Source organism: Eutrigla gurnardus (assembly GCF_963514095.1).
Source record: "Eutrigla gurnardus genome assembly, chromosome: 15".
Taxonomy (NCBI): Eukaryota; Metazoa; Chordata; class Actinopteri; order Perciformes; family Triglidae; genus Eutrigla; species Eutrigla gurnardus.
In genome coordinates, this window is record NC_139938.1 from 6,639,866 (window position 1) to 6,654,283 (window position 14,418).

Here is a 14,418-nt window from a genome sequence, read left to right on the forward strand (position 1 = left end):
GAATCTCCACGGTGCCGGTGCTCACTCCCAGCTATAGACAGTGATTTAAGTCGCGTCCTCATGCACATGACATACGAGGACATTAGGTCTGTGGATTAGCTTGACACTTCACAATAACTAATGCCTGCCAACACGGCAGAGGAGGCTCCATTATTCTCTTCGATAAATTACATTTCCCTGTGACCTACAAAAGCAAAAACCTCCCATTTCTTCAACGTGACACTTCATTATATATATATATATATAAAAAAAGGTGCAAAAGAGACAATTACATGGACTTAAAGCACCTCAGCAGAGATGAATAAAGCACCACACACTGTAGGATCTGGACAGGAACAGTACAGACCAAGCCAAGGACCTCAACAGTTTCTAAAGAACCAAGTTTGTTGAAAACCACCTCACACTTGGGACCTTTTTGTTGCATGCTGTCATCATTGATTATTGGCTCTGGAGCAGCTCACACTGCAAAGTTGGCAGCTAAACTCATCACACACATCAAACTGTAGACTTCCACTGCCTGGCAGAAATCCAGGTTTCCTCAAAACGACACTATAGATCAAGACCTGCCATTCAGTCGCTGCAGGAGGAACAGTGAGAGTTAAAGCCTCAGCAAAGCTCTGGCTCCGTCTTCCACTGAAATGCTGGCTCTCACGGGAATCCTTCTCGGGAAGCCTCCGTGAGCCAGAGGGCCAGGACATTGGACGGCCCTCTGGTTCCACACCACAAACAAGGCTTCAGGGAAATTCAAATCTCTGGGAAGTCGTTGCACAAACAGCATGGAGTATGGCTGAATAATAGTATCTTAGGCTACGTTCACACCGCAGTTACAAGTGACCTGAATCTGATTTTTTCGCTCATATGTGACCCATATCTGATTTGCTTTTGACAATGTGAACAGCACAAGTCGTATTGAATCTGACATTTTTTCTAATCAGATTCAGGCCACATTTAAATGTGGTACTGAATCGGATACGTATCAGATTTTTTTGAATGCGACCGCAGTCTGAACAGCCAGGTCGCATTTAATGCGACTTTGACGTCATTCTGACCCGCACTGCACTGTTTTGTAAATGAATGACAAATAAAGTTGATTGAAAAGCGGGCGGGAGCCAAAACAAACATGGAGGACAGCAGCGAAGCAAATTTGCCGGCTGCCGCCACACACTGTTTTTAGCATGAAGCCATACAGTCCCACGTTACCGGTTGCCGTTGCCATGTTCGCTTCCGTAAACACCGCTGTGGCGTGATGTCATCAATGATCAACTGCGCATGCGGGTCACTTCAGGAGCATGAGCTGTTCACACAGCAATCCGTAGACAGGCCGCATTTAAAGAGGTAATGTGAACAGCCAAACAAAAAATCGGATTTGAGCCATAAATCGGAATTGTGCATTAAGACCTGCGGTGTGAACGTAGCCAAAGAGTATCAAAGTTCTCTCCTTACGACCAAGCAATCGCATTACCACAGCTTCATCACAACGTTGCCTTTCACTACCATGTGAAAACGTTTTGCTCTGTTGACATAACAGATATCTGATCAGCAATGTCAAACATGGCCTGAACCATACAAGCTGGTATTTTTTATTCTACTGTATCCTGTAACCAAACAAGTTATATTAGTCTATTCAATGTCAAAAGTCTCCAAACTGCTTATTTTGTTCAACCACCGGTCCAAAACCCAGAGATGTTCACTTAACACTGTGGGGGGGCTGGAGCCGATCCCAGCTGTCATTGGGCGAAGGCAGGGTTCACCCTGGACAGGACGCCAGTCTATCACAGGGCTTGATCAATTAATCAATTATCGAAATAGTCCAATAATGTCAATCAGCTCCTTAATCAATTTACTGTTTCAGCACCGCCGTCTTCAACAGCACAATATTTTGTTGCATAGAAGACCGAACACCATCATCCACAGAGTGTTCCACAGAAGCAGTTTCATCACTCTTGAGAATACACTACTCACTGCTTCAGTTTCCCAACACCATCGTCTATGAAAAGGTCACTGAACGTTAAGAATGAGATGGGGTGAAAAATCCCAGCAGTGAAATGCCATGCTCTCATGAGTTATTCAGTCCTTTTGAGGGAAGAGAAGACCACATCGCCCCAACAACAAGAGAAACTCAATCGTCTCCCACGGAATGGGCATATCGACAGGAAATTACAAAAATTGTCAGAATTTATTTAATTTATCAACCATTTTTAGTGCATCCCTGACTATCTCTCTGATATGTGGTTTAATTCTAAACAAGAGTCTGATGATCTTCAGGAACACGTGAGAAAACTAATTTCTGTTTTGCTTAGATTCATTTTGAGAAATCTGCTCTCTCATCCTCTCCTCGTCACACACGACTCTTGGATGACTAATTGAAGTGGGGCTCTATTTTTCTAAGTGAGCTACTGCTCCTGAAAACGTCATCACTGTGTTCACTGTCTTCCAGAGGTTTAACGATGTTCTTCTCACTCACATGCTGCCCAAATATGGTCTGCCCTGAGAGGACACAGTCTGATCCTCAGAGTGGCATCTTCACCTTCCTCCTGCTTTTATTTCTAATAAGTGAGCTGTGATTACATTAAGCCAGAACTTAAATTATATCTAAATGTCATACCAGCCATGTTCTCCTTCCAGATATTTAGATGGGAAGAGACAGCTGCTTACTGAAGCACACGCTGTCAGGTTTAAATTGAGAGTCAGAGAGCAGGGTAAGCTAAACATTTGTGGCATGGCTTTGAGATGGTATTTCACTGTTAACTACAGCCTCAATTAATGCATCACTAACGGTTAAAACGTGAAACAGACCTGCCGAGATGTCGGGAGCAACACTCGCGGCTGCTAATGCCACAAAATAAACTTCTTCTAGGATTTACAACAAAGAGAAAGAACATTATGTGGTTATCAACACGCTGTTTATGTGACCACGTTAGGTATTTGGGCCACATGATAACACTACGTCCAGAAGTGAAGCCTATATCTGCAGGAAGATGGAAAAGCATCAGGAATGTTTAAGTTGCACTAACCCGAGCCTCTAAAAATCATCATAATCCATATGACTTAAAGAATGACTCAAATTACAGTCGAAACGATGCATGGTCATGTTGCTCTGAGGCATTAAACCTACAGCCAGAACCCATCACTGAACTGCAACTGGTCAGTTTGACTCTGTGATTTATTTTCTGCAAATCAAACAAAAAAGATCTAATGTGAATCTAAAAAGAAACCTTGAAAAAGAGATTTGTTTTAAAGTGCTGCTAGGCAGATTCTTTCACTTTCGTGCTAGGCGTTTCCAGCGGTTAACCCAGCTGTGAGTGAGTAGCAACCTGCGTCTGCATGTGTGTGGTTTCTAAACTGAAGAGTTGCAGAGCTGCAAGTAAACAGTGGAGCAATAGAGCAGAGAGGGTGAAATGTGTGACCTTCCCACAGGTTTACAAACATGCTAACAGTCGAACAAGCAAGAAATATGTCTGCATGACACTGCACACAGCTAATTATTCCTATTTGTCAAACTTGCACAATAATACAATGAAACACTGCAGCAACTAGGGATGGGATGATATCAGATTTTATACAGATCAAAATAAAACGATTAACTGATCTTGGTGGATTTCCATTATTGGGATAATCTTAAATATCATCACAAATGACTTGAAAAAGTTGTCTTAGCTCACTATCAAATTTAGTGAAACGTGAAAGTGAAAAATGGAGTCCGATTTGAAAAATACATTATTTGTATTTATGTATCCTTTATTTATGCAGGGTAACCTTATAATTTATGATCATCTTATTTAAGAATATTTGTTTTCATTAAAAAGAATGTTCATTAAAATAAGGTGCGTTTATCTGTGACACAATAAAAATTAGTTTCTTAACGAAATGTTAAATGATTCCACTATCTTTTAGTAAATTACGAATTAAATCTTAAATGCTAAACATAGTTGGGAAATGGAACAAATTTAAGTTAAACATAATTATGTTGTACTGTGAAAGTTTATTTTCAAATCAGGACAAAAAACAGAAAAGAGTTCAGAAATCTCTTATTCCGAGTTAAGACACAACAAGTAAGTGGCAAGTGTCCCAACACAACAGAATCCATGTCTTTATTTAGCTGCCGGTTTACAGGAAATTTGGGTCACAATGACCACAACCTCAGTGAGCTGCCTTGTTTCTCCCATAAGGAATTCTTCTACTTCCTCCTGAGAGGATAACTTCAGAACACAATCAAAGAGACCAAAAACCTGAGCAAGTGAGAGTCACTGCAAGTATCCACCTCTCAGTGCAATAATTATATAGTAATAAAATGTGGCATGACAGGATTGGCTTTGCATTCATTTAGCGCACACAATAGTGTAGCGTGCATTTGTGTGAACCACACGAGGATTATGACAGGGGGGGGCTACATCTGACTGTGTGGATGATCTTGTTCTAGATGGCTCTATTTTTACAAATATATTTAATCTAATTATATGCAATTTTGGAGAGAAGCTGAACTGGCATCATTTCACCATTGAAAAACAGAAAATTAACAAGGCTGGGTCACCAGGAGTCACAAAACGATAGTAACATGCAGTTATTGGGGCGGAAAATACAGCGAGATGACAATACTTATGTTCACACTAATTATACGTATAATTCCTACAAGTTGGAAATTGTTTTGCTATAATAATAATAGTTCATTTTATTTATGGGTGCCTTTCTAAACACTTCAGGTCACAATACAAAATCAAACAATAAAAACAATTAGAGTATCAATCAAACATTCATGAGAGTGAGCAAAACGTAATAAAACAGTGTACAAGGAGCAATTGAAATAAAGGGAGTATTGTCTGAATAGTAGAGGTGTAACGATTCATTCGATTAATCTATGAATCGATTGTCAGTCCTATAGATTCTACTAAATCGATCTGCTAAAATAAATACATAGAATGAATCGTTTTCACCAATAATCGTTATTAATGCTTTTAATCGGATGAATCGTGATTCTTATGATTTAATGTTTTAATACGTTTAAGACACTCTCTCCCCTGCCAGCATGTAGTCTACTGAAAATGTTAAAAATAACTGAGCAATGTTTAATTACATTACTACTGTACAGGACTACTTTTTTCTAGAATAAATATGTTATTTTCCACCTTTCAGAAGAATACAGATGGTCTCACTCACATTATTGCGTGTTTATTTCATGGATATAGAATTTTGGTTACAAGTTACAGAATCGAATCGTTACAAAAAGAAAAAAATCATCCTTGAATCGAATCGCCAACTACTGTATCGTTAATCGAAGTGAAGCCAAAGATTCACACCCCTACTGAATAGACATGTTTTCAAGTAAGATTTGAAAGTGGTAATGGAAGTGGAGTGTTGGCTGTCATGATACTGTTGAATAATGTAAACCATTAACTTGTAAACTGTTCGAGGAGGGCTATGGTTTGTGAAGGTTCAAAGTTGACAGAATCGTGACAGACCTGGAATGCTTTGCGTCCACTGGGAGAAGACAGACAGGTGACTGAACGCTGGTCAACAAGGTCCAACGCCTGCAGCGCACAAGGCCCGAAGACAAACTTCAGCCTGAGAGACGTGAAGAAGACAACGCAAGTGGAAAAACATACATAAGTTATGCAAAGAAAATACATTTTATATGGTACACATTAGGGCTGCACAAAAAATCGTTAAAAAATCGCGATCTCGATTCACACATACACGTGATCTCATTTCTACACACAGCGATTCTGAAGCACTTTATATCTCGAGCTGCATCACAAATGCTCCTATTTCCTTCCGGATTTTTTGAAGCGCCCCCAAACGCAGCACTGCCGCTGCCTCCTCCCTCAACCTATGGTAAAGCGTCTTTACAACACGTGATTCAGTGGAGGAAGCCGCCTGCAGTTCAGTGTTTGGAAAGAGTGAGTGAGAGTTAAAGCGGAGGAAAGGAAGGTTGAATGGATGGCGACGAAAACCCAGGCGGTAGTGGCGAGAGTCACCCATCCACCCGAACCGACCTCGTGCCCAAAAAAGGTTCACATTCGGTGGTGTGGAGGTGGCCCTGATAAACACTGTACAACATGAGGGATTTCAGAAGATGATAAACACTCACAACAAACGGTACTAGATGCCCTCCCGGAACTACTTTTCAAACATTGCGCTCCCAAACATGTACAATAAGCAGCGGGCAGTGGTCGAGGCAGAATTGTGGGAAATCGATCATTTTCCCGCTACATCTGATTTATGGTCCAGTCGGACCATGGAGCCGTATTTGAGCCTGACGGTTCATTTTATAGCGCCTGATTCACTATCAGCCGCATGTCTAATTTTTTTTTTTTTACTTTTGTAAAAATTACTTTTTTTGTTTTGTTAAAGTTCATCAGTGCAATAAACATTTTGTGGAAAAAAAATCATGCAAGAGAATCGTGATCTCAATTCTAAGCAAAAAAATTATATACTATATAAAGTATATGTATATATATATAAAGTATATGTGTATATATATACTGTGTGTATATATATATACACATACAGTATATATATAGTATACACAGTGCTGAACACTGAGCAACTGTGCTGCTGAATGAGGGGGAGGGTGGAGTGGATGGAAGGAGTGGTGAGGTAGATGGTGAACATGAAACATGATGATGTTTTATTATAAATATATGAAAAGTTTCTGGTTTAACGGCCATTAAACTGTAACAGCCCTGATCCAAATAATATGGACCACACACAGACATGTCCGTTGTTTACCGAACGCAAATTTAATAGAATACCACTTCCTCCGCCCTACCCATAATACCCTTGAACATTCTGATAGGGCGTTTTAATCACGGACATGACAATTGTTAGCTTCGTTAAGAAGACATACTTCACTTTTTTTCTTTTTTTTTTTTTTTCTTTTGAGGCATAGACGCCTTTTAGTAGCAGTGGATAGATCGGAAACATGAGGAGAGAGAGAGGGGATGTGACATGCAGCAAAGGACCTCCGGCCGGGATTCGAACCGGGGTCGGCTGCGTATGTACGTTCGTACATGGCATGCGCTCTAACCACTCCGCCAACTGCACGCCCATACTTCACATTTTGTACCCAATTTGTTTTCAAGGTTTGTAAATAATAATTTATATAACATTTAAAAAAATTCATACACAAAGTTTTAAATTGAAATAAATGCGTCAAAAATAAATACAATCTACAGTCGATCTCCTACAGTTTAGCCTGGGACTGTGAGGTACCCAGTTAACCGTGTGTGGCCGCGAGGAGGCACTGTAGGAGTCTTGGTGGTGGAGAGGCTATGTACCGGCAGGAGGAGACAAACTCTGCTCCTCTTTTCACCCCCAAAGGAGGCTAGCCGGTGGCCGTAGCTGAAAGCAGAAAGAAGCAAGTAGAAGCGACATGCAACATGCACTAGCTACAAGTACTACTACCACAGTACTACTGCACTGACGCTTCACACGCACCCTGTGTGTCAGACACACACACACACACACACACACTTTCTCTCACACACACACACACACACACACTTTCTCTCACACACACACACACACACACACACACACACACACACACACACACACACACACACACACACACACACACACACACACACACACACACACACACACACACACACACACACACACACACTTTTGTTGGATGGAATGGAATTGTTTTTTTTTTTTAATACATACACATATTTTTATATATGTATACATTGTGGGAAAACCTGAGCGCCAGGAGAAAACCCTAAAGTGCATATTTTTGTGATTTAGTGGGAACCTGGTAACCAGGAGACCCACGCAGACACAGGGAGTATATGCAAACTCCACACAGAGGGACGGGTGGCGGCGTCTCTGTGAGGCTGCAGTGCTGAACACTGAGCAACCGTGCTGCTGAATGAGGGGGAGGGGGGAGGAGGAGTGGGTGGAAGGAGTGGTGAGGTAGATGGAGGTGACGGAGGTAGAGGAGGAGAGAGGGAGGAAGGATGGAGAGTCGAAGGGTCGAAGGGTGGAGAGGGGAAGGTGGGAAGGTTGGAGAGGGGAAGGGGGAGTTACTGTTGTCCAGCCTCCGCTGAACAACCGGCAGCCTCCTCCACCTTGCTGTCACTGCCACACCGGTTTTCCTGGTGGCTGAACATACCCCTCTTCTTCTCCTCCTTCTCCCGCTTGGCTTTCTTCTTCATCTCCTTCTCGTGCATCTTGTCCTTCATCCTTTGCAGCTCTGCCTGCGGGTCCTGGATCTTCTTTGTGAAGAGAGAGAAGACTGCTCTCCTCTTCTTCAGTTTCAGACAGAGCTTCTCCAGGTCCTTGTTGTCGTCCTGGACCTCTATGACTTTGGCCTGAGAGCGATATGCTTCATTTGCCAGGTCTTCCTCCATCGATTTGACGAGAGCACACTCCTGTTGGAGGTCTTTCTCCAAGCTCTTTTGCTTCTCAGCCAGATCTTTGTTGTTGTCCTCCACCTCTCGTAGCTTTGTCGCCAAGTTGTCGTTCTTGGCCAGCTCCCTTTTGAACTTTGCATCCAGAACCTTTTGGGCTGTCTGCAAATCTTCCACTTGGGTGACATGGCTTTGTTTCTCTGCCAGAACCTTTGTTAGCTGGTCGTCCATTTCCTTCTTTTCAGCCTCAAGCTGGTTGACCTTTGTCTCCAGCAGAATGATGCTTGTCTCCAAGCGCTGCTGTGACATGGCTAGGTCCTTTTGGAACTTGGCTACTAGTTCCTTTCTCTCGTCCATCAGTTGGACGTTAGTCTCCTGGCTACGTTGTTTCGCAGCCAGCTCTTTCTGAAGCTCAGCTTCTAGAGCGTCGCATCGTGTCTGCAATGCTTGGCTGCTCTCCAGGAGTTCCGTCTCTCTGCTCAGCAGCTGATTTGTGGTCTCTGCTAGCTGCTGAGAGAGAACCTCCTTATCTTTCCTGAGTTGCAGGTTTTGGGTGTCCCCCTGGCGGACCCGCTCTTCCAAAAGGGTCACCTTCTCCTGGTCTTCAGTGTTGCTTTGGTGCGAGAGCTTTTTTATTTCTGCCTCGTACCTTGCAGCCATCTCGTCAAATCTCTGTTGACTGAGGAGGTTTGCAGCTTCTGTCTTCTCCTCCTGCACCTGAAGCTTTCTCTTCAGCTGGTAGATCTCAGACTCCTGCTTTTGTGCAGTTTCGTAGCTTTTCTTGATTTCAGCTCCGAACTGCTTCTCTCGGATCTCCATAAGACTCTCCAGATGGTTCACACGCACTTTGCGCTTGTGAATCATGTGACAGAAGTTTGTCCTTTCTGTCCAGTATTCATCCTCGAACTGCTTCAGTCCCTGAACCTCTCCGTCGTTGCAGTGGATTTTCTGCATCGCTGTAGTGACGGAAGGTTTGTGACCATACTGACGTGCTGGACGGCCCCCTGGACCGCCAGCAGATCTTTGCTGGTCTGCTTGCTGGGTTCTTCCGTCCATGGCACGGGCTGTAGCAGATTGGGGCACACTGGATTCTGACATAGACTGCATCGCTGTCGATTGAAATCCTACAGTAGTAAATGGTCCTGTATGAAACCGTATCTGTAATAGATCGTATCTGTAATAGATCGTATCTGTACTAGATCGTATCTCAAGAACACCACACCGAATGATGTGCTCGCCTGCTATTTATACACTCTGTAGACTCATGGATCAAAGCCACTGCCTTTGATCCCTTGAGTTCAGATTCCGGAATCAAAGCCACTGCCTCAATCCTGTAATGTCACTCTGTGATGTCACTCTGTGATGTCATCAGAATGGACTATGAAGGAAAACATTTCAATAATGCACATCACACCGTGACATCACACTGATGTCATCAGAATGGACATGACTGAAAAGGGGGGGTGGAATGATGTCATTCATTCACATTTTGAACTTGTATTTGGGTTTGTTTTTGTCACACTTTTGTGTTTTTTTTACTATATATATATATGTGTATGTATATATGTATATATGTATATATATATATATATATATATATATTTCAGAAGATGATAAACACTCACAACAAACGGTACTAGATGCCCTCCCGGAACTACTTTTCAAACATTGCGCTCCCGAACATGTACAATAAGCAGCGGGCAGTGGTCGAGGCAGAATTGTGGGAAATCGATCATTTTCCCGCTACATCTGATTTATGGTCCAGTCGCACCATTTGAGCCTGACGGTTCATTTTATAGCGCCTGATTCACTATCAGCCGCATGTCTAATTTTTTTTTTTTTACTTTTGTAAAAATTACTTATCTTCCAATGATAGAACTACTACTATGCCTCTGCCAAAGCAACAAACGTTTTTTTGTTTTGTTCAAGTTCATCAGTGCAATAAACATTTTGTGGAAAAAAAATCGTGATCTCAATTCTAAAAAAAAAATTGTGATTCACATTTTTTCCAGAATCGTGCAGCCCTAGTACACATACAGAAACTGCTAAGTAGAAGTTTAAAAAAAAAGATCAAATTATACCACTTTATATTTACATTTAGGTCATTTAGCAGACGCTTTTGTCCAAAGCGACTTACAATAAGTACATTTGTCAAAAGAAGGAAACAAGGAAACCACAACGAATCATTGCTGATAAAGTAAGAGCTAAAAATAGAACAAGTGTTAGGTCCTCATCTGAGTAAAGTAGTACGTTAAGAGCGACAGTGCTACGATCAGAGTGCTATAGGTAAGGAATTTTTTTGGGGGGGGGGGGGGGGGGGGGGGTGTTAGTGGGTCATGCTATGTAGAGTCGAGGTGAAGTCTGAACAGGTGAGTTCTGAGACTTTTTCGGAAAATGGCAAATGACTCAGCTGTCCTGACATTAGTCGGGAGTTCGTTCCACCACTGAGGACCAGAACAGAGAAGAGTCTGGCCGTTCCTGAGCGACATTTGTTTGATTTCAGCGATGGTGGTACCAGCCGGCCAGCTGAAGTAGAGGAGCGAAGTGCTCGCTTTGGGGCATGAGGTTTGACCAGTGTTTGAAGGTAGATGGGTGCTGTTCCATTGATGGCCCTGAAGGCCAGTGTCATCGTCTTGAATTGGATGCGTGCTGCAACAGGGAGCCAGTGGAGGTCACGGAGGAGGGGGGTCACATGGGAGAATTTGGGTAGATTGAAGATAAGGCGTGCTGCAGCGTTCTGGATACGCTGCAATGGTTTAATCGCAGAGGCCGGGAGTCCGGCCAGGAGAGAGTTGCAGTAGTCAAGGCGGGAGATGACCAGTGCTTGGACCAGGAGTTGCATTGCATCCTTTGTGAGGAAGGTCCGAAACCTTCCTTATATATGAACAATGCAGCGTGTGCGAGTGTGGTAGACAGTCTCATTAAATAACAGTCACTTCTGCCCACATATGACTGTTGACTCCTCACACAATCGTGAATCTAGAGTGAAGCTCATGCTCTTTAACTTCAGGGGAGATCTTCAACAGGGGATCCGTGACCCCTAGGGCAGAGGTTCTCAAAGTGAGATCCGGGGACCCCTGGGGGTCAGCGACCCATAGCCAGGGGGTCCACGAAATCATTCGCTATAAATTACAAAATTATGCCGTATCATTAAATAATGCATATCTACAGATGGGGACCATTTGCAACACTAAAACAAGCATATTGTGTCTATTACTCCCACATTAACTTTGAGCCAATAGAAACTCTGATATGATTGTGACACATCACATCAATCTGTCAATCACACTTCACTGCAGCTTTGCTTGGCAGAGGCCTATTAGCCAGCTAGCTAGCTGGTGACCATGGAGAAATATTTCAGTCAGTCCACATCGTCAAGTGACGGCGAGCCCAAACTATCCAAATTGAGAAAATATGACGACAGTTATATCTAGTTTGGTTTGAAAACAGCGACGGGAGACCAAATGTGTCATGTGTCTTCAGGTGCTAGCGAAAGAAGCCATGAGGCCAGCCAAGCTAAAGCAACATCCGATTAAATATTATCCTCCTATTGTTATGCTTCACTTTAACTGTACCAGTGTAGACCCTACTATGACTGGTTTGATTACAATTTATATATAATTACTAATGGCAAAATGCCGTGTAAGCTTATCATATTGACGTTCAACGCAATAACAGTGATCTTGTGATGCATTAAATTAAGCAAAACTTCAATCACTCAATTTGATTGTTTTTAAAGTTACATGTTTCATATGAGACAGAGATGATAAAAAACAAGAAATAAATATAAAAACATAGAATGTCTGCTTGTGAATTAACACAAATCATGATGAAGAGTCCCTAAACCAGAGGCTGGGTTAAATTAAAAAATAAATAAAACCCAGACAGGATGTGACTGCATCAACCCGAACAGTAACCACCCCTCTACTCTCAGTAACCCATACTACAATGCCAGGAAATGCCTCTGTGAAGACAGAGAGCAGCATCATGACACAGTGTCTCATCACAACGCCACTTTGGTAAATCCAGGCCGTATAGAAATGCCTCCCTCCTCCTCCTCAGTGTGGTTTCTGCAAATTCACACCCACTCAAATTCAGCCATGTGCAGAAATCTTTTCAGATAAGTCAGTAAGCAAACAACATTTAAGGGTCGCAGTAATAACGTAACTGGTGGTTGCAGATAACGGGAATAATAAGATTGATACTTACGCAATAAGCAGGTCATCAGGAACTGCAAAAAAAGAGAGAAGAATATACCTAATTCATATAAATGTGAGTGAATGTATTTTAATTATTTTTACAACAAAAAAAGGTCACAGTTTTAAATCCGTTTAGAAAACATAAGAGAGAATTAACCGCAGAACAGTGACCGTAAATATTTGGATTGACTTTTTAAAAATAATGTTTACATAAAAAAAAAAACGAAAATGCAAAGGAGAAGAGCTCCAATGCTTCCTTTCAGAGCTCCTTTAGCATAGGATGCAACGGACTTTCCTTTACGAAAGGAAAGGAGATTACGCGGACCCACAACATTTAAAATGTTACTAAAACCACAAATAAAATATAAATACAGCAAACGGTCAAACAGGAAGGAGGAGCTGCTGGAACTGAAGCCGGTCAGTGAACGAGCTGCTTATAAAACCAACAACATGGGAAGAAGTGGACGATGCGCTTTTTGTAGTCCATTATTGTAGTTTCTCCAGCGCTAAATCATCAGGGGCGCATTATAATGACGTAGTTTAGTGAAAATCCGGTCGGATTCTCTGAGCACCGCGGCCGAGTTCTCCCATCGCCTTTCCTTAACCCCGTGACGTTTTCCCCAGAGGTCAAGGAATATGAGTAAGGAATAGGAGTTAGGAATAAGAGTTAGGACCTTTTCTTTTTTTTTTCCTATTCGACTGCGACCACTGTGATTATTATAACCACCCAGCCTTTTCAACTATAAGTCAAATTATCAAAATACACACATGAGAGGTGATGATATTAATCACAGCTGCAGTTTTCATGCTGTGAAAAATATCTCTTTCAGACGTGTAAGCTTTTAGAAGTCTACAGCAACATAAGTGTGCTGCCGAGAGAAAAGGCCGTCTAGATGTAGAAGTGTGTTACAGCAGCGCCTCCTACAGGGCACATATCAAACTACATATTTGTAAATCGCTGGAACAACGTTAAAAGTATCAGCAAATGCGACATTGAGACACTCTTCTTTACTAACAAAGGATTAAAAGGATTAGTTAACGTCAAGTCTGCTCAGAAAGTTGTGTTTCCTGTGAGTTTGTCACGTTAGCTAGCGTTAGCTAGTAATGCTACAGCTACGTATCTGTTTTAACTGTGCAGGTGTCAACTATCACCTTTACCTCCCTTAACTACCGTCGACTTACTTTGGGATGTTTCCTGTTGTGTTTTCTGAATGTCTCGGAAAAGCTGTTCGGCCACTGCAGGTAGAAATGAACGCATTTTCGGACCAGTTTTCAATTTTGTGTCAGGAAATCAACGACTCCGGTAGCCAATAAGGTGCCACCAAAACATTACGACTTCCGGTTATTCCCCAGAACATGACGCATGCGCAGTTGAACTTGCAAAAGGTGATGGGCTGCGGTCGAATAGTCACAGCAGTCGAATAGTCAAAAAATAATATCCTAACTCCTATTCCTAACTCCTATTCCTTGACCTCTGGGGAAAACGTCACGGGGTTAAGGAAAGGCGATAGGAGAACTCAAAAGGATTAAGGAATAGTCGGATGCTCAGAGAATCCGACCGGACTTTCACTAAGTATTATAACGCGACAACTGATGATTGACAGCTTATGATCGGCGCCAGCGATTGACGTGCGTCTGCGCTTGAGAAACTACAATAATGGACTACAAAAAGCGCATCGTCCACTTCTCCACATGTTGGTTTTATAAGCAGCTCGTTCACTGACCAGCTTCAGGTCCAGCAGCTCCTCCTTCCTGTCTGACCGTTTGCTGTATTTACATTTTATTTGTGGTTTTTGTTTCGTTTTTGTCAAATTTGAAACATGATTGAAATAAATAAAAGTATCATTAAATTATTATCACTGTCC

At 42.2% G+C, this 14,418-nt stretch overlaps 1 protein-coding gene across 2 annotated transcripts in view; it reads right to left on the bottom strand.

Annotated features, from left to right (window-relative positions):
• Positions 1-13,868, bottom strand: part of zswim7 (zinc finger, SWIM-type containing 7) — a 26,081-nt gene extending 12,213 nt beyond the window's left edge. For both annotated transcript variants that reach the window (XR_014598468.1, XM_084029822.1), the window contains exons 1-3: positions 13,736-13,868; positions 12,564-12,585; positions 5,457-5,559 (exon numbers count right to left, since the gene is read on the bottom strand). Coding sequence is in view for 1 of the 2 variants with exons in the window: in XM_084029822.1 (XP_083885948.1) it covers positions 5,457-5,559; positions 12,564-12,585; positions 13,736-13,811 (201 nt within the window). In the remaining variant the exon portion in view is untranslated. The remainder of the gene's footprint in view (positions 1-5,456; positions 5,560-12,563; positions 12,586-13,735) is intronic.
• Between the last annotated feature and the right edge of the window lie 550 nt (positions 13,869-14,418).